Source organism: Oncorhynchus keta, chromosome 23, assembly GCF_023373465.1.
Source record: "Oncorhynchus keta strain PuntledgeMale-10-30-2019 chromosome 23, Oket_V2, whole genome shotgun sequence".
NCBI lineage: Eukaryota > Metazoa > Chordata > Actinopteri > Salmoniformes > Salmonidae > Oncorhynchus > Oncorhynchus keta.
In genome coordinates this window covers 25,452,781-25,478,525 of record NC_068443.1, presented here as the reverse complement: position 1 = coordinate 25,478,525, position 25,745 = coordinate 25,452,781, and the positions used below count along the sequence as shown (strand labels likewise).

The window sequence follows — 25,745 nt, the reverse complement described above, 5'->3', positions numbered from 1 at the left end:
GGACATTTAGGGGAGCGGTTTTATTATATGCAAGAATATTAGCATTTTTTGTCATGAATTGCCATTGGTTCTAAAGAAGTATTACTACAAAATTATATTTTCTTATTGATGACAGAATATTACACACTGAATAACATTATTTTTGTATTTATTTTTTTATGAAGGATTTGTCTTATTAAGAACCCATTGACCCTAATTCTGGGGCCATTCATGCAGTGTTTAGGCATAATTCTACTGTTCCCCCTCGTTTGATCTCCACGATGCAATACATTGAATATACTTTAGCATAGCCTAGATGCATACACACTATTTTAAATAAGTTATGTTTAACAAAGTTCGTTTACATTGGCTACAATAGCACTAGCCCATAGACTCTATTCTCCATTAGTACATTATTGGGCTACAGTAGCACATCCAATGACAATTTTTACATATTTATTCCAGAACAATTGGCTACTCACCCTGTTTTTAATTTGGTGTCTTGTACCCTTCGCTACGTAGGAAAGTGAATGTTCTTTTTTAAATGTGAGAACATGAAAATGTTGGCTATTGTCCTTCACGGAAAATTGCTGTGGCTCTTTCCATTCCTTTCCAAACGTCAAAATGAATGCTAATGGTGGATATAACCTACATTAATACTATTTCGTTTGTAAATGAACGTATTCCATTATATGTAAATATTAAATTAATATCCACAATAAGAGACCCTCGCTCACTGGCTTAAACTCTGAGAAGTGCGAAACTGCTTGTGGGTCCCAGTCCTGAAGAGCATCCCGGAGAGTTGCGTGCGAAGGGCATGCCAGGTCATTGGGATGAATCCGCCACCTGGAATTTAACGCCACCCAATCGGGTATATAACATCAACCACATCCCTGACAAGAAGACCGCCGACTGATAAAGCACATTTACTGAGAGCTGTATTGTATGCCTCTAGTTGAGTTCTTTTTGTTAAACTTTATTCACAAATTATACATTTACGGGGCTCTAGACGGTTGAGGACTGCCTATTAACTTTGATTTGTAAATTGATTGGAACAGCCTTTAGGTGAGTTGTTACATTTGTATAAAATATGTTTGCTAGTAGATGTGTTAATTTCAAAAATCTATCAGCAAAGGTCATTTCCCTTGAATCGATGGTTTACTATGCCTACGCTTAGGCTACTACGCATAACACTTTTCCACGCTATTATGCCATTGGTCCCGGAATGTAAACAAAGGTATGCGGGTGTTGTGAAATAACGGGATGCTAAATTAGTTTTTTCATTGTGGCAGCTCTTGCCGTTGTTTATTGTGATAGATGAATGAATAAATATGAAACACTAATCCGTATTGTTGCTTGAAGGGGACTTGCGACCTCTTTATCATAATATGCCCTTTGTGTAAGTTTTGTCTTCTTGAGACCAGTAATGCATTCATGTTAATTGACTCAGATGATGATTCCACCCGGGGACTGCTTATATGCTGGGAGGAAGAGAAGGAAGCCCATCCCAAAACAGTTGAGTACCACTACCAGATATTGTCACTTATGTATTGAATGTTTTATTTGATTAATTAAATCATAATTGACCTATCTTATCCAGCTATATGATTGGAATAATGCAACCATCTATTTCTCATCTGTTGCACACTACTGATCATGAATGAACGATTCTAATTGACATGTGCAAAATTGTACAAAAGTGACTTGTTACTACATTCAATAAAAATGTAAAAATTGTATTAATCTAGGCAAGTCAGTTAAGAACAAATTCTTATTTCCAATGATGGCCTGCCAGAAGGCAAAAAGCCTCCTGTGGGGATGGGGGATGGGATTAATATATATATATATATATATATATATATATATATATATATATATAATACAATTATAGGACATAACACACATCAGGACAAGACTACATAAAGAGAGACCTAAGATGGCAGTAACACATGACAACACAATAGTAGTCATGAGTTCTTAGAATCAACCTATTTGAGCTTAGTAGTTCATCTCACATGAAATGCATACCTGTTGGTTACATGTGCAAACAAAAATATATTCTATAATGACAGTAACCTTGTTTAAAGTCTGGCATTGATAGACATTCCACACATTTGTTAATTAATTGACAAAAATAATTTATGTTCAAACATAGGCTACAATTTAAACAGAGCACCAAACCCAAAAGCATTCATTGTTATATTGTGTTTATTTTCAAGGGTATTTGGTGACACTTTGAATTGTGGTACTAATACCATGTATTTACATTATTACATTGGAGAGTAAGATTTGGTACAGTACACCTGTTATACCAGTTTATTTGATATAGTTCATGCTCATCTGTGAGCATTTGTCTCTTCAGCATTATTCTGTTGAAGGACCTGCTAGCTACAGCTACAGAGGCTTTCCCTCTTCATTATTTAGTCATTGTTGTTTTTACTTTTTACTCAAGGAATTGACTGTTTCTCAGACCCCACAGACCACCCCTAACCATTCTCAAAATATCCCCTTAGACATGATACAGGTTCCAAAAACTATTGATTAATATACCAGAGGAGACTATATGTCATTAATGCATGCTTGCTTATTGAATAAACCAGTCATCATTGGGGAAATAGCACTGTATTTTTGCCCTCAGGAGATTGATCTAATACTTCCTAGATTGTTTCTTTTTCATAACATCAATTAACCTTGCTAAATGATTTGTCTCTATATCCGACAGAAAACAGACAGCGGCCAGCCAGAAGACCAACCCGTCTAAGAGGCACCGTGACCGTCTGAATGCAGAGCTGGAGCGGTTGGCCAGTCTCCTACCCTTCACCCCAGACATCATCTCCAAACTGGACAAGCTCTCAGTGCTGCGCCTCAGCGTCAGCTACCTCCGGGTCAAAAGCTTCTTTCAAGGTACAGACAGCACAGCGTCCCCATGTGGTGCAGTTACACCCTATACAGTCTCTCGTGACAGCAGTTACACCTTATCGTGACAGCGAGCATGCGGGTTTTGGCCCTGAATGCTAAGATTACAACCTACACTGTAGTATGAAAATTATTTATTTTTACTGCAGGATCTGTTGTTTATTAGATGTCACACTTTATGGTGCACTAGTGTACATTCTATATCATATGCATACAGTACTGTGCAATTCATTATCACAACCTTACAAAGTTTATTTGTTTTTATAATGAAAATATTGTTTTGTACACTTGAGTTGCATCACATCCACTTTACCCTAGTGCTGTTTCCCTGTCATGAAGCTATAATTCTGTTAACATTATTAACGAGAACATTTAGACAACATTTTAGACAACATTTAGACAGCTGAAAGAATGTTATTTATCACACATGGATCAAAGTAGAAGGGTGGTATGAATCATCAGGCTGGGTGTAACACATTCAGATAGCTAGATGGTCATTAGATAAGAGCTGACGTTTCTGAAGTAGTGCTGAACTAGGTTCTTCATGTGCTCTGCTGTTTATCTCATGGACCGCTACAGCAGGCATACAAGACATCACGAGCCTTTTGATATTTTCACCATGCACACTCCTACCTCTGTCCTACTTTTCTACGTATTTGACAAGGTTTACTACATTGAGAAAATGAAAGTGGAAAACATGACCAAACCGATATTTTACCCATGCATGCATGATGCCACTGTGGCACCCTTTATCATTCAGCCAGTTTGTATTGGATTAACATGCCTGGTAGCCTATATGAACTATTGCAATATACTTATATGTTGGTTAAATGTACCTTCTTATTTTTTTCTGTGTCATTTCCAGTCCCTTCTGTAATTAAATATGTTAGGTCAAGGTGGTGTTGCTACATGTGTTTATTTAATTGTATTATCTGATTCAGAACAGGTTTTGACTCAAATGGCCATATATGTTAAACGAGGTGTCAGCCATCAGCTATTTATGACTTATTTGAAATATACTGTACATCTTTAAAGGTTTGAATTGCATCAAAGGCAAAGCTCATACTGGAGGTAGCTTACCTGTTTTGAACAAAAAGGAAAGATATGCTATCTAATGACGGAAATTAGTAGCTCTGCTCTTTTCACTAATATCAATAGCTACAAACTTAAAGTAATTGTACTGTCCAATTTAAATCTCCCATCTACAGTTACAGCAGAACAGAAAACAAATATGAAAGCATTTTCCCTCATTAGGGATGTAATGAGCTTGTCTCTTTCTGTGGACATGCTGGAGCTGGTGGGTATCTTTGCATGAATAGTCTCATGTCAATAATTGTGTAGATTGGCACTGCACAACAAAAGGCGTGAGTGGCAGACCCCAAACCACTAAATATTTTGGTCCATCAAGGACAAGCTGAGAGCACAGCATGCATCAGAGCGAAATCCTTTGTTGTCCCAACACTATTGTTGGACTGTTGTCGGGCACAATTATGCTCAAATTTGATCACCCAGTACTCAACTCCCCGAGTTGATCACCAAGTCTGATTTTATGACCCCTGGATAAGACTAAATGAACCACTACAAATATTGGTTAAGATTTGACCCTCAAACACAAGAATATATTCCAGTTTCAACAGGTGGTTGTTTTTTTTTATAGGTTTTTAGCACCCTACAAACCTTCAAGTTTAGAGCAGATGTTATTTACAGCTACAGCCTGAGACAATGCTGTAGCTGTTACACCACTAACACAGGATGTGTGCCAGAACTGTGGTTTTCTTGTTTTTCAGTCATCTCTCATTTTGTGTGCTATTTGCTTAGTACATTTGTGAATAATCTTGATGACGTATCTCATTCAGCTGACACAGTGTGTGAGTAAAGGGGATCGATGCTGTTCTTTTAAAGGATACTGTATAAGGATATATCATATATTATAAACTGGGTGGGTCGAGCCCTGACTGCTGATTGGCTAACAGTCGTGGTATATCAGTCCGTATTCCACGGGAATGACGAAACATTTCTTTTTATTGTTCAAATTACTTTAGTAACCAATTTATAATAGCAATAAGGCACCTCGGGGTTTGTGTTATATGGCCAATATACCACGACTAAGGGCTGTATCCAGGCAATCCTAATTGCGACGTGCCTAAGAACAGCCCTTAGCCGTGGTACATTTGCCATATACCACACCCCCCCGGGCCTTATTGCTTAAATATATGCAATTTAGCAGACGCTTTTATCCAAAGCGACTTAGTCATGTGTGCATATTATTTATATATATTATGTGTGCATACATTTTTATGTATGGGTGGTCCCAGCGGGAATCGTTGTAAGCACCATGCTCTACCAACTTAGCCACACAGGAGCATAATAACGCTGTAAACCCCTATGGCCTTATGAATGGGTGTGCAGTACAAGTTGTGCTATGTACTGTTCCTCCTTTTTGTCAGCAGCTGTGGTTCCCCTTGCCAGGTTCCATTCATCAGGCCCATTTAGACATCACGCACTCTTGTACGGTCTTCACTGCTGATCGCAATAAGCTCACAGAGTGGGTAATGGGATTGAGGCATGCACTTCACTTCATTGCAGTGAGCTCAATTATAAAAGGGCAGGTAAAGTGATGGGGTGGCAGGTAGCCTAGCGGTTAAGAGCATTGGGCCAGTAACCGAAAGATCACTGGTTTGAATCACTGAGCATGGGATGTGCCCTTGCGCATGGCACCTAAACCTAAATGCTCCTGTAAGTCGCTCCAGATAAGAGCACCTGCTAAATGACTAAATCGTCAATATAAAACGATAGAACTAGTAGAAACTACATGGCTCACTGTGGTTTCAGGTATGTGTCCTTGCAGGTAGGATCACAGTGTCAATGGTAAATAATACCATGGTTCTGATACTGCCTGTTGCACATTCATCATGAAAAGGCTTCTCTTTGATCAGACTAGAAAAGGATGTGATGGATTCATAAGAATCCCCCAAAGTCCATAGAAATAATGTCATTTTCCATGCTGCCTGTTCCTAAAGTGTTACCTGAAGCTTGATGTATGCTGAGCGTCTTGTCAACGCCAGCTAACTTGCCTGTTTGATTTCCATGAGCCGACATGACAGTGTATTTCTGTGGAATACAGAGTAATGGGGGAAATGATCATGAAAGATATTAGGAAGCTGTGATGTGCTCCAGCACATGAGGGAGTAATTGTGCACTAGTGAAAGTGTCAGGGAAGGCATAGTCAGATCAGAGAGTTAATGAATGCTCCACTTTCTCCTGAGTATATCGTGTGACTGCTCCCTGGCAAGGCTCGGGGCCGCCCTCAGGGCTCATCAAGTGCACTATGCCACAATGTTGAGTTTTATAGATCAGCTTTGCTTGGTCGGAATCTGATGCCTTCACATGACACAAGGAGGATGCTGTGTGTGAATATGAATGATGGCTTTCAAATGTGATTATTTTTTTATTTTGTTTATGATCTATCACGTATTGTAAACACAATTTGAATTGGTTATAATCAAATAATTATATACTGTACCTAAATTGTTGAATCAGATCCGACTTTCAGGGAATTATATCCCAGATGTGGCCAAATTAAGTAATTAAAATGAAGCTAATCTGTATTTGAGGCGCTGCCAGGTGAGTGGATTTGACCACGTGAAAGCAAGAGAGGTAGACTGGGTAATCGTCCATAACCTTTAAATGCTCTTCTGGAAACACACTGTATGTACATAGTCTTCATAGGGAAATGCAGAAAATGTCCTAGGTTTGATTTAATGCCATTGAGAGTGATGAGTGACAGGGTTTTGAAATGTTATACAGTTGGTACAAAGAGAGGCACATTTTGAAGTACCAATGAGAAAGCATTACTTTAATGTAAAACCTTTTGGTGTAAGTACTGTGAATGCTTTGAATTGTAGTGTTTCACACTGCAGTCTGGTTACAGGTCCTTATTTCCCATTCCAGTTACATGTTTATCATCAAGGGGCTAAAATGGAACCAGTAAACAGAAGAGGTCTTGAGTTCTTCCATCTCCATGTTTACTGGAGGGCAGAGTGTTACACTGCTGTTTGGCAGCTGCAAAAGCTTCTCTGGCAGATTCCCTTCAGCTTGCGTGCAGATCGGGGAAATTCCAGTTCTCTCTTGTTTCTAGTCATCATGTTTGAATAGACTGTTTTTCAATACGGATCAGAAACATTCCTTCCAATGGATCCAAGCAATTAACTCCTGATTCTAATATGGGCCAGGATCATTTACAATCATATAGCTTTTCTCAAATCCCATTTGTTGTTACACTTAATCCAGAAAGCTATTGTTCACTTCATTTGTTTTTAGAAAAAGGGTACAATTAATTTAGCTTGTTCTGTTTGTACCACATAATTATTATCATAAAAAATGAGTATCATTCTTTACAGATGTCATATTATGTCATATAGTATGTACAGTATGTTTGATCCAGTGAATGTATTTTTTGTATTCTTACTGCTTTTGACTGATATTCAGTCACCAGAGTATCGGTTAAAGTGTTCAATCAGCTCAAAGGCGATATTCACGGAGTGAAAATATATTCTGATTTGTCTGCACGCAATAGCGTGAGGTAGTGACCCCAATATGTCATAAGGCAGGGGCACTACTCTTGGTCTTCTTGCACAGAGACTGCAGTGCTAACTGATTTGGCACAAGCCCTTTTGTCTAAACTGTGATTTTTAATGTGACATCAGATCATAAAAAAACATTCCATCAGCTTAATCTCTAATCACACCCTCTTAACAAGCATTTTCACCACTGATATTGTGATGCATTTTGGCATGATAACAATGGAAGCAGCACGACAACAAATGTATGTTAATGGAAATAGACAAATGTTCAAAAGTGAAGATGACAGGGGTTGACCCTCTGTAATAGCATACAGTAGTAGAATACCATCTTCAGGGCTTCTAGTGTTTCAACGGACATGCTTTTCTACAACAAATCCAACTGCTCTTCGGACTAGTCACTCTACCACTTGTCACTTCATATACAACTTTATCGACTCAAGAACGTAATCTCTGACCCCCCCCCCACCCCCACAAAGGCTATTGTCACCAAATTATTTTAATGTGAACTCACACTCCATGCTTTGTCTATAGCAGTACTGTCGTTGATCATCAATGCACTAGACATGATTTCATGGCACAACATAGCTAGCACACACAGCCCTGCGTGACAGGGCCATAAGAAAACACAGTGTGTTTATTAATGACCCCCCCCTCTCTCTTTTAATCTAGGGGTTAGAACTAAGATGATAGCTAAACTTCTCACCAGCTCTGGCGCCCTCGTGAGACAGACGCACAATTGCTTCCATCAGCTTGGGTGTTACTTTGGCCTGTAACCTAATTGGTGTTGGAAGAGCTACCATTACTAGGGATACGTTGTCCATCTGCAGACTGCAGGACAGCACCATATGTCTCGACGTGAACAAACCCCTGAAAACTGAAAGATAAGATCTCGGACTGGGGATTTAGGCAGTAACAATTGAGTTGAATTAATTAGTTAAATTAAGCTTTTAAATTTGGTAGGTATATTATGGTAGTTACGGTAATGTGTAAACAACAATGATATAATTTCATAAGATGTAGGTTCAACATGGCTGTGAAAGTAAGTATTCTTATTTAGATTTCAGATTTCGCTCCTCAAGTAACTTTACTGATGTTTATATAGGCTACTCGTTATTTTTTAGATTAAAAAAAAATGATTTAACCTTTTATTTAACTAGCCAAGTCAGTTAAGTACAAACTCTTATTTACAATGACGGCCAAACCCTAACCCGGATGATGCCGGGCCAATTGTGCACCTCCCTATGGGACTCCAAATCAATGTTGTGGTACAGCCGGGAATCGAACCAGGGTCTGTAGTGACGCCTCTAGCACTGAGATGCAGTGCCTTAGACCGCTGCGCCACTCTTCTTGAGATTCCCAGTGATTTATCCTCTCCTCTGCAGCTTATTTATCCTCTCCTCTGCACCTTACACTGACCCTCTGAAGACTCGCATTACTGTAGTAGCTACTCACAGTAATGTCAATCAGCAAGGGTGAAATGTCGCATGTTGACGTTTATTGGGATGGGTCTAGTCCTGTAGGCAGAACTGAGTGATTTCTGCTATATGGGCCAACTGCAAAGTAAAAATGGGATATATTGTAAAAATGAAGGAAAAAAAATGTAAGGTTATGTTTAGGTTTAAAATCAGATTTTACGACTTTGTGTCTGTGCCAGCTAGTGACCACTGCAGAGCTGCCTCCAGAACAAGATTCATGACGAAAGACACTAACCTGCAAATCAGTCCTAGAAATGAAAACCTCCTCCCTGCCTCTCATCCAGTTCACCTCACAAAACCCAGTGATTGATACAAAGGTATCACTCAAAAATACAAGGACGAGAGGTGAAAATGTTTGCTCTTAGAGCCATTGAGGAGGAAAACCTCACAATGTTAGTAACAGTAGAGCCCTCCTGATACAGGTAAGTACTGTAACTACTTGTGACTGAGTAATGACTTTTAGCCTCTTAGGAAGTTGTCACACGGTCTCTTTAAGAAGCTCTTCGTGTAGTAGTGGTATAGTTAAGCTCACCAGCCGAGCAGTTGCGTGACTGCAGCAGACTGGGTTCTGACCTCAGAAACGGTTATGAAAACGATCTGTAGATCAGTGCAACGAGTAGAAGACCAGCCCTGCAGAAATGAGTGACCCTTATTGCCTTTACAGCACTACACAGAGACCAGGACATATGTTTTTACAGATGTTAATTAAGATTGATTCACATACCCAGTCTAGAGGTGGTATGGAGCAGGAAGCTCCATTGACTTCAATGTGAGTTATTATACTGTACCTTTCTTAAAAGCTTTCTATGACATTTATAGCGTAGTTAAGTCAGCGTTTAGAAGGTTGATATATTTATTTGGTGTCCATGATGTCATTATTTCGTATACGTTTTACCCCTCCGTAGCCACCCAGACTTTTTTGCTTTGTGTAGTACTGCTGTATACATGTTCCAAGCCAATGAAATTAAAGAATTAAAGGCTCTGGTCTGAATGCATTAGTCATGGCATTGCTTATGCTTGGCAGCTGCATATTCCTCTTGTCTAATTCACTTCTCTACCTCATTACTATACTGGCAGATGTGTTTTAGAGAGAAATGCTCATGGGCAATTGTTATTAGCCTCTACATTTGCTGGTTTGTATGACAATCTTTTGAGATAAATCTTGCTGTTTTATACTTACAACTGGGTCTGACAAGACAGCGTGACAAGGTCAATGTAATGGTATCAGTCAATATGGGGAGGGAGAAACCCTGTGTATTCTGCACCAGGATCAGGGAACTCCTGTTGTATATGGGACACCACTCGGACATGTTTGCAAAGGTAGCCCCATTACCACCAGACAAAATGGCGGTAGCACAGTATCTGTATTGGCTGGCAATGACAATGAAAGGTGCACATTGCTACGGTGTACTAGTAGAACACTGCTTCTATGGTATTATGTAAAGGGTTTATTCTACATGGATCTGTTCCTACATTTGAAAGTTAACAAAACACTTAGTGTAGAATATCTACATAAATTCAGCAATTGCGTTTTGCTCATATTAATCTGTAGGCTATTGACCTATTCAAAGGTAATTTGCTGTCATTTGATTGCTGTTTTGTTTCATATTGTGTTCGATTGTTGCATTGCTGTAATCAGGGCACCCATGTGAATAAGACCCAGGTATCAATGAGAGTGTCAAATTTGGTTAACAAAAAATGTAATGGCTTATTTGCTGCGTGTGGCCTATTTGATCAAATAGATGTTTTGTGATGCTTAAGTTGTTACAAGTGTACTGATATGCCCTGTCTTCGTCTAGAATGGCCCCGCCTGATCTTGCCTCCTCCTAACTGCCTTCCATTTTTGAAAACATTTATTTTCATTGTTAGAGTGGTCAGTTGAGTATTTTTCTTTTCTTCTGTGGTATAGCTAGGGCTTTTCAGTCTCAAACGCCCGTGACCTTTGAATGCGTTGGGGGCGATGAAACAACAGAGCCCTACTTAATGAAGGGACGCAAAGAGGGCGGAGGTGCGAATTGCACGTGAAGTTAGGCAAAAGGCAGCATGATTTGTTGACATTATTGTAATCCAAACCCATCCTTAATTTACTCGTTGTGACGCACTGAGGTTCCAAACTGTTTTAAACAAGTCTGACTTTATACCAAAATTATTTTATTTATACTTTTTAGTCAATTTTGATCCTAGAATAAAGGTTTCTGACTCATATCGATGCCACATTGGCCATTTTCAAGAGATTAGTTGGTTTCAGGGGCAGTCGCTCTTTAAAGGTCAGTGGCTTTATGTTGGATTTGATTAAATTCCCAGTGCAGTCAACAATGTGATTTTTCCTGTGATTTATATACACTGAGTGTATAAAACATTAGGAACACTTGCTATTTCTATGACATAAATTGATTAGGTGAAAGCTATGATCCCTTATTGATGTCACCTGTTAAATCCACTTCAATCAGTGTAGATGAAGAGGAGACAGGTTAAAGAAGGATTTTTAAACCTTGAGACAATTTAGACATGGATTGTGTTTGTGTGCCATTCAGAGGGTGAACGGGCAAGACAAAAAAAATGTAAGTGCCTTTGAACGGGATTTGGTAGTAGGTGCCAGGTGTACCGGTTTGACTGTGTCAAGAACTGCAACGCTGCTGGGTTTTTTTTCACTCAACAGAGGTTGGAACAATATTGTGAAAATTATGATAATGCCCTTTTAGCATAAGAAGCTGTTTGAAAAGACCCGGCCTGAATTTATAGCCTGTTTGGGTGGGATGGAGATTTGGCCTGCCTGGTGACATCACCAGTTAGTTCAGTTTCCCCCTCCCCACTCAGACCACTCCCAGACAGTCCAAACAAAATTGCTTGAGAAGCTACTTTAGTTTCTTTTTAACAATTTTAATTGAAAACAATCACAGCAAGGTACTTACCCAGGAATGATTTAATGTTGAGATGAAAACTGCTGCATTGGACCTTTAATGCAAGGCGCTACAAATACTTATTGAAAACACATTCTACTCAACCCCGGCTTTCTTTTTTGTGTGCTCTGTTTTATTTTGCATGCAAGCAACCATACAGAACAACACACAAACCAAGATTATTTTCGGCTCTTCTTTATGACTCCCATGATGTCACTTGGCTTTTATGCAATCTGCTCCTTGGCTAAATGGCTGTCTCTCAAACATAAAACCTATAACAATGGCATTATATATAGTTAATGGAACAACTACGAGGGCCTGCTGGCCTGGAATTCTGAAGACTGATTTTGAAAGTGGAATGGAATTGAGGGTATATCATTTGGGTAATTCTACACATAGTTGGTTGGCTATAGCTCAAAAGCTGATTACATAAGCAAATTAGATCACTAATAGTTCCAAAACTTACAAAGGCATTATTTTGGGGGTAGGTGTTCGTTGCTCTCCTTGATTCATTGTCAGTGGATTAAAATGATTGCCTTGAATCCAGAATTGAGAGTTTTTTTCCCCCTTCAAAGTTTGGAGGTAAAGAGTCATTATGATGGTCAATGTTAGTCCAATCACCATGGTTTCTGACATCTGAGATTGGTGTTTGTAATTCTCATGTTTATAATATTACAAAAATATGTTGTTTTATAAAAAGATCGTGAACCAGAGCATTTGGGCAGTGTTGTCATTCCATTCCCACCGACACTATTTCCCCTGCATAAACAGACATCTGGTTGTAAATGTAACGTTGACTGTCTGTCAGGGGAGTGTCTGGGTTTGATTAGCATGGCATCTCCCATCAACAACAGCCCCAGCAGTGTATCCCAGGGAGAGAGAGAGTTGGTCCTTTTCAATATATTCTTTACTAAATCAAAAGATAAAGATACAGTTTTGTAGCTTTCATGCTGTAGGTATATATATCATGTCAGAGTCGGACAGCTGTTGCATCAGGCCAGATACAGTATATGAGAAAGGAATGTGTATTTGGAACAAAACTTTTTCTGTGGGAAAAAAATATTTTCAACCACAAATTAAGATATTGTTGAAATTAACAATGAACTGTGCAATTCTTCAGTTCAGCGACATTACTTAGTGGTCCTCTGAGTATTTTTACAACTACCTGTCCTCACTATTACAACAACGGCTCTATAACTGAAAACATTCTTGTTGTATTAGACTCTTTATTTAAAAAGATACGGCATTTGGATGTGCAGCATGCCCCTCATGGTAATGAAGCTCGGTTTATGGACCTTTTGTTTTCATGTGTTCCGTGTCAATGTGTGAAGTAGCAGACATCTGCTTTCCTTTTAGAGCACAGATTTAAAGATTCTCCCCACCATGTTTTTCCAGTCAAGCACTGAAAGCTGCCCAGGCTCCAGTCAGTGGATTGCGTGTAAATTACAGTATGTATATGTGTCAGTATATGAGCCATTGTCTGCTGTGAAATTCTCCCCATTTGGGCTCGGAAACACAGCACAGGCGTTGAGTGCCATGAGGGTGACAGATTAAAACGTCTGAACACTGTTGGGTCTGTCACACCGCAGGCTTTTAACCTGAAGTGTTCAGGCCTCAGTGACCCTGTCAGGGCCTGTTGTGGAGTGATGCTGCACACCACAGAACAGTGTTGGGATGTTACTGAAAGAGAGCACGCTCAGAGCCAGGCGGGAGGAGAGCAGGAGCGGGAGCCGCCGGAACCCCCCTCACGCAACGCCTGGGATTCCGTGCAGGGGAAGGATTTACACGGCACGCTTTGGGAGTCCCACAGCTTCACACTCTCTTCCCCGCCTTTTACCTACTAATTCCCTGCTCTGTTATTTTCTGTTCCTCTCCCCATTCTTGATAGGAAGTATTTACTCAGCTGACACAAAACAGGTGAAATCACACCCACACATTCTTCTGTTTCTCTCACACTGGTACAGCAGAGGCAATAGTCATGCAATGATGTTGCTCGCTATCTCTTTTTTCTTCTTCTCTATTTCTTTCCTCTTTGACTTATTCCCAAAGAACAAAACACTTTTGAGTTTCCAAATCCGCTATTCTTATATCGCCAGGTAGTTTTGAACTATTCTGGGGTGTTGGCTCAGGTCAGCAATGACATAGTTGAAGCTAGTGGGGAGGGGTCCGTTGTCTGATGGTAGACAATAGGATTCTTCTGCTACTCAGCAAACCGCTCAGACAATCTTACAACCGCTTCAATATTCATATATAAAGGATGGTATTGTTTTTCAGACACAGTCAACGTGTCACTAATTCCTGGCACAGAAACTGTGGGATCCAAGCTTGCTTTTAACATCTTTAAATGGGTGGTTTGTATTCTCACATTTTCTAGTTTGACCTCAACAGTCTCACCATGTTAACATTCAGCTGAATTAAGTCTGGTCCACTAATAACAATTCCTTCATTTTTATGGTCTGTGGACAATTGACTTTGTCCTCTTTTGTTTCTGGTGAGAGTCTGCCAGTATAGCAGCAGTGACCATCCCATGTCAAGAGTCACCAGAGGGACATTTTGCCAAATAAGAGTACAACATCCAGCCATAGATACTGTACCTCTTTAAGACTGTGTTAATATTGGAACTTCCTAACACAAGTGCATAATTCGTTTTCCTGCTATTTCCTCCAAGGCAGCATCACATCAACATTAACATGGATGCTATTGCTAGCTACAGTCGTTTGACTTACAGTACCAGTCAAAGGTTTGGACACACCTACTCATTCCAGGGTTTTTCTTTATGTTCATTATTTTTTTCTACATTGTAGAATACTAGTGAAGACATCAAAACTGTGAAATAACACATATGTAATCATGTAATAACCAAAAAAGTGTTAATTAAACAAATCAAAATATATTTTATATTTGAGATTCATCAAAGTAGCCACCCTTTGCCTTGATGACAACGTTGCACACTCTTGGCATGCTCTTAACCAGCTTCATGAGGTAGTCACCTGGAATGTATTTCAATAAACAGGTGTGCCTTGTTCATTTGTGGAAATTATTTCCTTCTTATTGCGTTTGAGCCAATCAGTGTTGTGACAAGGTAGGGGTGGTATACAGAAGATAGCCCTATTTGGTAAAATACCAAGTCCATATTATTGCAAGAACTGATCATTTGTTTTTAAACAGGACAATGACCGAACACACCTCCAGGCTGTGTAAAGGCTATTTAACCAAGAAGGAGAGTGATGGAGTGCTGCATCAGATGACCTGGCCTCCACAATCACCCGACCTCAACCCAATTGACATGGTTTGGGATGAGTTGGACCCCGGAGTGAAGGAAAAGCAGCCATCAAGTGCTCAGCATATGTGGGAACTCCTTCAATACTGTTGGAAAAGCATTCCAGGTGAAGCTGGTTGAGAGAATGCCAAGAGTGTGCAAAGCTGTCATCAAGGCAAAGGGTGGCTACTTTGAAGAATCTCAAATGTTAAATATATTTAGATTTGTTTAAGTAGGTGTCTCCAAACCTTTGATTGGTACTGTATATGTCATGCTATTCTGAAGTCCTAAGCAGTGGTTGCCTGCCCGTGCCCACTCCCCACAGCCTGGGAGTGATGGACAGAACACAAGGAATGGCTGGGGATGTGAGTGGTGGTAGGTAACTGTTGGCTTGCCACTCGCCACTGCTTGACTCTATCTTCAGTCGGTCGTTCCTCCCCCTCCACAGCTACACATCCCTTCTTCCCTCTATCTCTCCCTCCCCCGTCATATCTCTCCCTCCCCCTCCCTCCATCATGCCTCTGCCTGATTGCTGGGTTGGTGGGATATTCTGTGGCCTTAAAGGTGATGTGTAGTGTGGTGGATGCTGGGATCCATCCAGCAGCAACCCTACCCCTCCTACCCCAACCCCCACGCACCACTCCCAGATCCCCCCTTCAGGCTTGCGTGATGAAAGCTGCTGTTTGTATTGATAATGGAGAGCCAAACCTCCAACTGGAGCACGTGATAATGAAATCATGGCCTGGATTAGCGTGCTGATTTGCCCTGCAACCGATCCCATGAGGAATCCTTGTGATGAGTCGGATTTCCATGGACTGTGGAGGGAACATTCATTAGAAATCGTGTCACAGGCAGACCGATGAAGTCAACTCTATCTGCTTGAATCACGCCACGAGACAAGCTATAGAGAGAATAAACTACGTGGAGTAGAGGGAATAGCATCCAGGCGATTCAATGTCAAAGTCAATTTGGGTGTACTTTCAAAAGCTTCAGTCTCCCGATGAAGAGTGATTGGTGCTGTGATGTGGTTATAAACCAGAACCACTTTAGTGGATTCCGTTGTAAACACATCAGTGTATTAAGAACTAGCAAGCACACCATGTACTCTTCGGTTGATGGTAATAGGTCCATTTTTGGGCATACCTAGTTAACTAGTATGGCTCCTCTCCATCTCGTGTAACAATGCGTGTGTACCTTTGACAAAGATCACTCCCTCCATATGATCCATTTGATCATACTTATTGTATACAGTCACAAGCAGTGCTTAGTGTTCATCTCATACAACCTACTGAATAAAACAACATCTAGAACAGATACAGTAGACACTCATCACAAGCCTCTGAAGGAAGAGTACAGTAAACATGATTAAAGAATGAAACGTCATCTGAATGATTCATGCCTTGCCCTTGCTGTGACTGTGAGGACAACAGAAGCAAATATGAATGACTCATTGTGTGTTTGAGGGCATGTGTATTAAAGGAAGCTTGTGTTTACATTTCACTGGATCCGCTGTGATTGAGGCGTAATGATCATTGACTGTAACAATGGCACCTCTCCCATTGAGTTCCTGTGGTCAGTTCAAGCAGTTTGTCTGAATGTGGAAATGTCAAACCAGTGGTAATCTAACTGGAATATATTGTGCATACAATTTTCTCTTGTTTTCACTGGTTCTTCCAGATGAGGCTCAGATGCTTTGTACTGTATGCGGTATCATTATCTTAGGAAGGGCAAAGATGTGCGTGCTCTTCATCATTGCCCTCATATAAGTTGTGACCTCTTTGTTGTAAGTGAGCATTAACATCCATTGTGAGTGGAAATGATATTGAATGTGCCTTCTATGAAACATACCAAGTTGTCTGTAGTAATTCCCAGCAAAGCATATGCTGGCTGTTTCCGACCAATAGGGGATGGCTGGATTGCTATTACTACTATTCAGGTTTTTTTTCATATAATCCCCGGAGGGGTGTGTGTGTGTGTGTGTGTGTGTGTGTGTGTGTGTGTGTGTGTGTGTGTGTGTGTGTGTGTGTGTGTGTGTGTGCGTGCCTGCCACCAAGCGTGTGTGTGTTAGCTCATGTCCGTGCATGTGTTTGTGGGTGTCTCCATTAGCTCACTCCTAAAAGTAGAAATAATACAATTGATAGAGTGCATTTCCATGTTATCCATGCTTTCACCAATGCAGTTGTCATGGCATGCAGTATAGACTGTTGATGCTAAAAGGTATATCAACTAAAGGACATGATGTTTGCACAATTCCATAAGGAATAATGCCATGGATTTCCCACAGTCTTAGTTATTACCTTGACAGCGTATGTTTGTATGTAATACTATACATATAAATGTAACGGCATGCATTATTTATCCCATCTACTAGGTATGTTGTTTCAGTTGCATTGTGGGCCTAATGTTTAGGCAGAGAATTCTGTGTAAGTTAGCAGTCATCAATATTTAACAGCTGTAGGTATTATGAAATTCTTTGTAGGCGAATGTAGCTTGCCATCTTACATGCAATGGCTTGAACAGGCGCCAGACCACTGTTAGGGATATGGAGGAGATTGACAGACGTTTTAGTTGCGTGACAGTGTCACCTCAGTCAGCCAGCCTGCTCCTACTCCCTCTCTCTCCCCCTCTCTCTCTATCCATTTCTTCCTTCCTCTCTCTAGTGATCCTGACCTGGATTTCCTGGTTTAGTCATGGAGGGGGCAGCCAGGGAGCCAGGAGGGTGGGAATACGCTAATGAGGTGGCTTGGGGCCAATTCCCCGCCCATTTTCCTCCCTGACCCCCTTGTGCCATTGGTGAATATACTGTATCTTTGTGCTGTGAACACGCAAAGGCTGTCAGACAGCAGGGACTCTCACACGCACTCTGGCCACAGTCACTTCTGCTCTGTGCTCTCCCTCCCTTGCCGTCCGGAAGATGCCACCGCACAGGGAAGCAGCAGAGCGGAGCAGGAGCAGGGGCAGCCTGGTACTGTACTGCCTCTCTCTCCTCTGTGGTTCCCAGGGAGACAGGTGTAAACACTGCCTCTCTCTGGACACAGAATGCAGGATCCACACACCCTTTAATCATAGCTTGAAGAAAAAGGGAGATAGGAAATGATGCTGTAAAAAAAAAGTTTTAAAAAATATGAACCCTTTAGGAACATGTCACCACAGTGTGTGTGTACTGTACTGCCTCTCTGTGTGTGCATATTGCAGTAATGAGTTCATATCAGTATGAATTGAAATCTGAATTGTGAGAATTGTTCTTTTGGAATGGAGAATGTTACTTTTTTTAATGTACCCTAATCGTCTGATATATATTACATTTTTATTTCACCTTTATTTAACCAGGTAGGCAAGTTGAGAACAAGTTCTCATTATCCAATTGCAACCTGGCCAAGATAAAGCAAAGCAGTTCGACACATATAACAACACAGAGTTACACATGGAGTAAAACAAACATACAGTCAATAATACAGTAGAAAGATAAGTTTATATACAATGTGGGCAAATGAGGTGAGGTAAGGGAGGTAAAGGATTTTTTTTTTTAATTACTTATCATACACTCCACATCTACAGTAATAAACCTGTTAGTCCCTTGAAAGTTGTCTTTTTTTCTCTCATCCAGCCATCCAAGAGAAGCCATGCAGAAAGCACATCATGGAGTCGCCTGTGAACCACCAGGATACCAGGAAAGAGAGCCTGTCCATGGGGACCTCGGGGACCAGCAGCAGCGTGGTGGAGAGTGACCTCTTACTGGAGGTGAGACAAAGTGGAGCAGAAGGGTCAGGTTGTGGTTTGTCCTCCCAAGAGATCACCGATGAGAGTACTGATAGGGCTGGAAAACAGAAAGGAATGGGACATCATAGTCTTGTGTCCAAATCAAATGTATTTATATAGCCCTTCGTACATCAGCTGATATCTCAAAGTGCTGTACAGAAACCCAGCCTAAAACCCCAAACATCAAGCAATGCAGGTGTAGAAGCACGTAAACTGAGGGATATGCCAGTTGGTGAAAGACTATCTTAAGACTAACAAACCATAAATACAACATGTTCATTAAACAGAATTAAATGCAGTATGCCCTGACTGTGTTTTTTCTTAAAAGACACAATAAATACAATTGTTGAATGAAAAAATGACACAAAGTTGAATTTAGCCACATTGATTATTGAGGTTTAGAACATGTCTTGATGATATCGTGGCAAAAGTGGAGCTGGTTGGATGATGAGTAAGACCAACCCTCCGCCCGGAACTACCCTCAGCCCTCCGTGTCTCAGAATACCCGTCCTCCCCAAACCCCCGCCCTGCCTGAACTCCCGCCCTCCCCTCCCACAATAGCGTGACACCAAAGCAGCCGACCATGATGCTGTTGAATGAAGATGGTGACACGGTTAGGTCAGTATCACACCAGTGAGTGGGAAAAGAGGGCCCAGCTGACCTGGGCTGACTTGAATTAGACGGGAGGTGACAGGGCCTGCCAAGGAGCAGGCCAGAGTCACGACAATGTCAAACACATCAGCTCCAGCACCAGCCAACACAGGGATGTCAATGAGGAACTCTGTGTGTAGTTTCCTCCCGTTCTCCCTGTTTTTATCTTCAAATCAGGAGGCATGAAGAGAAGATTTTGTATGTTTCATTCCGATATCCATTCATTATCGGAAATAAACATTTATCAACAAACTACTCATCAATCAAGTGCAACTGAAGTTTATCCCCTGTGTGTTCTTAGTACACACATACAATATGAATGACATTTATTATTTAAGTTTTAAGGCAAACAAAATGTTGACTTTGGTAATACTGAAAGTGTTGGAAAAGTATAAGAAATACAGAGGACAAATATACAGAACATTTTCTGATTCAATTAAAAGAGATGATATCCTGAATTCATGTTCAGACATTTAACATGACTGTTAATGCCGTTGTGTATTAACATGTGGGTCTGTCTCTTGTCTCTTCTAGTCCCTGACTGGGTTTGCCTTGGTGGTGAGCACAGATGGGTTGATCTTCTACACCTCCACCTCCATTGTGGACTACTTGGGCTTTCATCAGGTATGTTTCAATCACACCTTGTATTCTCAAAGTTATGATAAATCAGAATTCACTTTGCTACTGAGGGTCAATGATCAATCAAGCCGTAATAAATGTAGTTGAAGTACAGTACCATGGTACAAGCCTTTCATATAAAATTACATTCTGAGGAAACATTATACAGCATTGTAAAACTGTTTTATAGTAAACCACCAACAATAGAAAACATAACAAAATTGACATAGAATTGTTTTTTAATACAAGGCCATGCCCTTTTAGTAATTAAATTAAACATAACAGAAATCAAACTGTGGTTGAATGAAAAAGATTCATATGACCAACCATGTCAAAAGTTGAAAATAGCCAATTGTGTAGTTCACTGGATTTTAACAACATGTATTTTGTTCTAGAAGCAAACAGCTGGAATGTTTCCATTTAATTTACTTTGCAAGTTTGTAACTGTCCTTTTTGAGTGAATAGCTTTCTATAAGGCCTAATTAAAGCTGGGGTTTTAACATGGGAAGGAGACTAAAGAGACAGTGATCGTTCCTCTGATGGGAATTGAGATGGTGTTGCTGTGTGTTCAACAAGCGGGGCGCTTCACAGGGCAAGTGTTCAAAGCGTTGCATGCAAAAGAAGCAGATATTATGGGAAGGTTGAATATATTAGTGGGAGTCTGTCGTTTTATGAACAGAGAGTATTACAAGTGTGGGCTGGGGTTGCAGGGTATTTCATCAGGATAGTGTTGCGTCTGTCCTCATGCAAGCAGCTCTAGTGTCACGCAAAGCACAAACAAGGCAGCGAGGAGGGCCACCCATCATCCCACTAACTGAGGAGAGGGGAGGTCGGAATCTATATTATACATGCAAACTGCAGGGAGTCATAACTCATCCCTCACCGATTCAACTGTTGTCACCAATTACCCTGCTGTGATACACATTGTATACAAGTCATTACTTAATGCTTTCACTATTTACTCCTCAGTTTTATTGATTTAAATCATCATTTATAGATCTTTGACTGGCAAACAGTTAAACAAAGCAGTTTGAAATGACTGAACACACTCAGTAATGATGACAGCACAGTTACAAGCTCTTTATACATTCTGACTTTCCGTTTCACATCTAAGCTTTTCCTCTACAAAAACAATTATTTGAAAAAAAAAGTTTATGCCATGTTTAGAATCAAGATCTCCCACATAGAGGGAGGGATGCTGATTGAACCGAGTCTGTCACAGAAGGTCCTCCCTCCCTCCCACACCCTTCTGGTCAGCGGTGGGAAACCGAAAAACAGAAGAGTTAAGTTCTCAGTGGGCTCGCTGCAGGCTAACACTTGCGGTGTCTGTCTAGAAACCTCCATTGCGTCTGACTATAGATGTGTTTCACCCGACCGTGACACAGGTTAAGTGGGGAGGTCAATGCGTTGACCAACCACAATGGACGGGTAACTGGGGGTTAATGTTTGATGGTCCCCATCTCCTCCCCTCTCCTCCCCATCTCCTCCCTCTCCTCTCCTCCCCTCTCCTCCCCATCTCTTCCCCTCTCCTCCCCATCTCTTCCCCTCTCCTCCCTCTTCCCCATCCCCCCTCCTCCCCCTCGTCTCCTCCCCTCTCCTCCCATCTCCTCCCTCTTCTCCTCCCCATCTCCTCCCCGTCTCCTCCCCTCTCCTCCCCATCTCCCCTCCCCTCCCCATCTTCATCTCCTCCCTCTTCTCCTCCCCGTCTCCTCCCCATCTCCTCCCCTCTCCCTCTTCTCCTCCCCTCTCCTCCCAATCTCCTCCCCTCTCCCTCTTCTCCTCCCCTCTCCTCCCCATCTCCTCCCATGTCTCCTCCCCAACTCCTCCCCTCTCCCTCTTCTCCTCCCCGTCTCCTCCCCCTCTCCCTCCCCCTCCCCTCTCCTCCCATCTCCTCCCCTCTCCCTCTTCTCCTCCGTAGACGGATGTGATGCACCAGAATGTTTTTGATTATATCCATGTGGAAGAGCGGCAGGAGTTCAGAAGACAACTCCACTGGGCCATGAACCCCGGGCCCCAGGGGGCCTCCCTGGACCAGCACTCAGCCACAGGAATTGGTGTGTAGGTCATTTCCATCAACAGAACCTTTGTCTCTCTGTGGAACTGCTAAAGGATGCAGGAAAGCCCCTCATGATCACATGCAACTTGTCATTTACATTAGTTTCCATTCATGACCATTTTGTAGAGGGACAAAGGGATTAGTACATTAGTTGCTGTATACAAGACACAGAAAGAAAGAAAGGATACTGTATTTTATTTGTAATTTGCAATACTATCCTAAACCCCTCACTGTAATATTGGTGGTTAGGAGACCAAAACAAATTTAAAGTAGAGTGTTTATTACATAGGTTGTACTAACAAAAATGCTGTTGCTGTCCTGTAGGTGATGACCTTGTGATGAGCAGTCTCTTCCATGCCCAGGAGCCTGACGGTGTTCCTCTAGAGCGCACCTCCTTCCTCACGCGCTGTTTCATTTCCCGAGTCCGTTGCTTGCTGGACAGCACCTCAGGCTTCCTGGTGAGTGAGTACCTTGGCTCGCACAAGTACCTGACAATATCCACTCTTTTACAAACGGCATTAACCGTTATGCTCCACACAGTATGGAGTCAGTTCTGATTGGTCTATTCAGTAATGTATGTGCACTTTCTCCTTGGGGGGTCTAGGTTAGGTTACTGTTACTGTAAAGCACAAATACTGTGAAGATATCTGTTGACATAAAAAGGGCTTTATAGTTCACTTTGATTGTTTGATTTTTTAATGTTTGGCAGAGCATGCAGTTCCAGGGCAGCCTGAAGTTCCTGCAGGGCCAGAAGCAAAAAACAGACTCCGGGGCACTGCTGCCCCCCCAGCTGGCCCTGTTCTGTGTGGCCGTGCCCCTCATGATTCCCTCCATCACAGAGCCGAAGATGAAGAACACGACGATCAGGAACAAGAACAAGGCCCCCGTCATCCCCACACCAGATAAGCACAGGTAAGCAGTACTGTGGGAGTGGTGAGCATGGGGAGAGCTGAGCAGTGAGCATTCTTTTTTAAATACTGTGTCTATATCATGGTTTTACTAAACACTTTTTGAAGGAGCCAGGCATGTACAGGCATTCAGCTTACAATCAATTTACAATTTAAGACACATGTTTATTACAGCATCAGTTTCAGAATCCAATCACTGGGTATGCTGAATTCAGTCAAATTACTACTTCATACTGTAAATGTACACAACTAGAAGATTATATAATGCATACATGACCATGGATATATTTTCCTTAGCCATTTTCCTAAATAAAGGAATGCTGTCTGTCATCTCTTTGTTTGTGTTCCCACAGTGACAAGAGGCATCGAAACACCAGAGGTTCATGTGACAGCAGTGACTTATTGCTTCTGAATTGGTCCAGCAGCTCTACCAGAGACCCCTGCCACTATACCCCATGGGCACCCCTCTCCAAAGACGGCATCAGGTATAGGAACAATGGTTACTACACCCAGGAGGAGCCCATCAACTTCTGCCTGTCTTCCATGGGTGGTGGGCCCAAAGCTCAGAGCGTGAATCATCCATGGGACATCCGCACCGGGTCCACCATAAGAAAGGGCCCCAGCAGCAGCTACATACCATGCAGACAAGGCAAGTACAACAACCTGGGAAAGTCTGGAGCTTACAGGATGTCTCCAGGATATCACGCTAAAAGACAGGATGCCTCTCAGAACAAACTGTACGGAGGCCTCCACAGCCCAGAGGCGGAGAGCTTCTGTGAGGACGGCATGAAGGCAGACAACAACTACATGGGCGGCCATCTTGACTGTTACAATGGCATGGTGTTGCCTGAAACAGCCATAAAGACAGAGCAGGACTCTGACTCTGAGAACGGTTGCAACATCTACGGCATGCCCCACAACCTAGCCTGGGTGGGGAATGAGAAGCGCTACAGCATGGCCTACTCAGAAGAACCACAGGTGAAGTCGGAGGCTGACTACTATGACCAATACACCACCTGCCAAAGGAACAAGTCCAACATGAGCCCAACGCTCAACGGATACCACAAATACATATACCCAGTGGGGAGCAGGGCTCAGAAGGATCATAGGATACCTCACTCAGACCCTCTGTGTAGCAGTCAGGGAGCAAACTGTATGGTCAGCAATGTGTATGGGAATGGTACTGTGGAGCATAAAGGCTACATACAGCAAGACAACAAACTGAACTACGAGTTCAGGAATCATCTGGTCCACTCTATAAAAAGGGAACCCATGGACTCCCCTACTTGGTCTGACAATGGACATGACATTAGCCAAATACCCCTGCAGAGAAATATGATTCGCAACTGTGCATTGAATGATATTGTACACAAACAAAACCCATATATCTACATGCAATGAGGTCAATGGAAAATCTCATAAACCATCTGGGCACCACCTTGCTTCTTTATTGTATTGATGCATAATATGGCAGGGTGGGTAGTTATTTAATCTCAGGTAATCAGCAGTGTTACAAAGCAAAAATATATGGAAGCAAGGAGAGGTGTTTTAATAAGGACTTTGTACATAAGACACACAAGATAAATTGAACTTTTTTTCAGATTTACAGGACCAGTCAAAAGTTTGGACACCTACTAATTCCATGGGTTTTCTTTTATTTTTTTTTACATTGTAGAATAATAGTGAGGACATCAAAACTATGAAAGAACACATATGGAATCATGTAGTAACCAAAAAAAGTGTTCAAATCAAAATAGATTTGAGATTTTATATTCTTCAAAGTAGCCACCTTTACCTTGATGACAGCTTTGCACACTCTTGGCATTCTCTCAACCAGCTTCATGAGGTAGTCGCCTGGATTGCATTTCAATTAACAGGTGTTGCTTGTTAAAAGTGAATTAAATGAATTATTCTTTGATAGGTTGAATTAATGTATTATTTTAACAGTGAGTTTGTCATTTTTGTGTTATAAATTGAGATTTAACAAAGCGTCACTTAACAGCTATTTACACACATTAATGTCTAAGGCGGTATCTGAACATAATAATGTCCAAATGTATTGCACAGCAATACTGTTAATTTATGTTTGTGGTCCATTGTTATATTTGTACATTTTTGTAAAATTGTAGTACATTCAAAAGAAATGTTAGGAACTGTAGTTCTGTTTTATGAAGCCAATGTTTTATTATGTTTTGAAAAGATTGAAAAAAATACAGTATGTGAAATTATGACATGTTCCCTTACATATTCCATAGCTGCATAGCTGCAACATTTCTACAATTTCTATTATGCTGTTTTTAAAATAAAAATCTGTAAATGAATTTCTTTCTTTCAAAGCTATTCTACAAATTGTAATACTTTAATTGCAGACTTGTTTCTAAACAACTTTTGGTAACACTTTTTATTTGTGTATTTTTTATTACTGGTCTGAAAATTGACCAGCCCTTCTGGCATTTGCCCAGATGGCCAGTCCAACCCGACATGAGTGAAACAATAAAAGATTTGTAGTAATACAGTGTAACAATGAATCGATACAACAGCCTGCTTGTTGCACTGAATGCTACATTTTTCAGGAAGGATTACAGTCATACAAGTTTCGGATATCAATTCAATTCAATAGGCATCTAACATAGAATATTAC

At 41.3% G+C, this 25,745-nt stretch overlaps 1 protein-coding gene across 1 annotated transcript; it reads left to right on the top strand.

The window, feature by feature from the left end:
• Nucleotides 1-16: 16 nt before the first annotated feature.
• On the top strand, nt 17-25,425 carry LOC118402058 (aryl hydrocarbon receptor repressor-like). The gene is made up of 9 exons (XM_035799915.2): nt 17-1,044; nt 1,430-1,494; nt 2,702-2,883; nt 18,720-18,853; nt 20,057-20,146; nt 22,059-22,194; nt 22,521-22,654; nt 22,906-23,108; nt 23,458-25,425. Exons 2-9 carry the CDS (start codon nt 1,430-1,432, stop codon nt 24,503-24,505), a joined length of 1,992 nt encoding a protein of 663 aa, XP_035655808.1. The 5' UTR covers nt 17-1,044; the 3' UTR covers nt 24,506-25,425.
• The last annotated feature ends 320 nt before the right edge of the window (nt 25,426-25,745 follow it).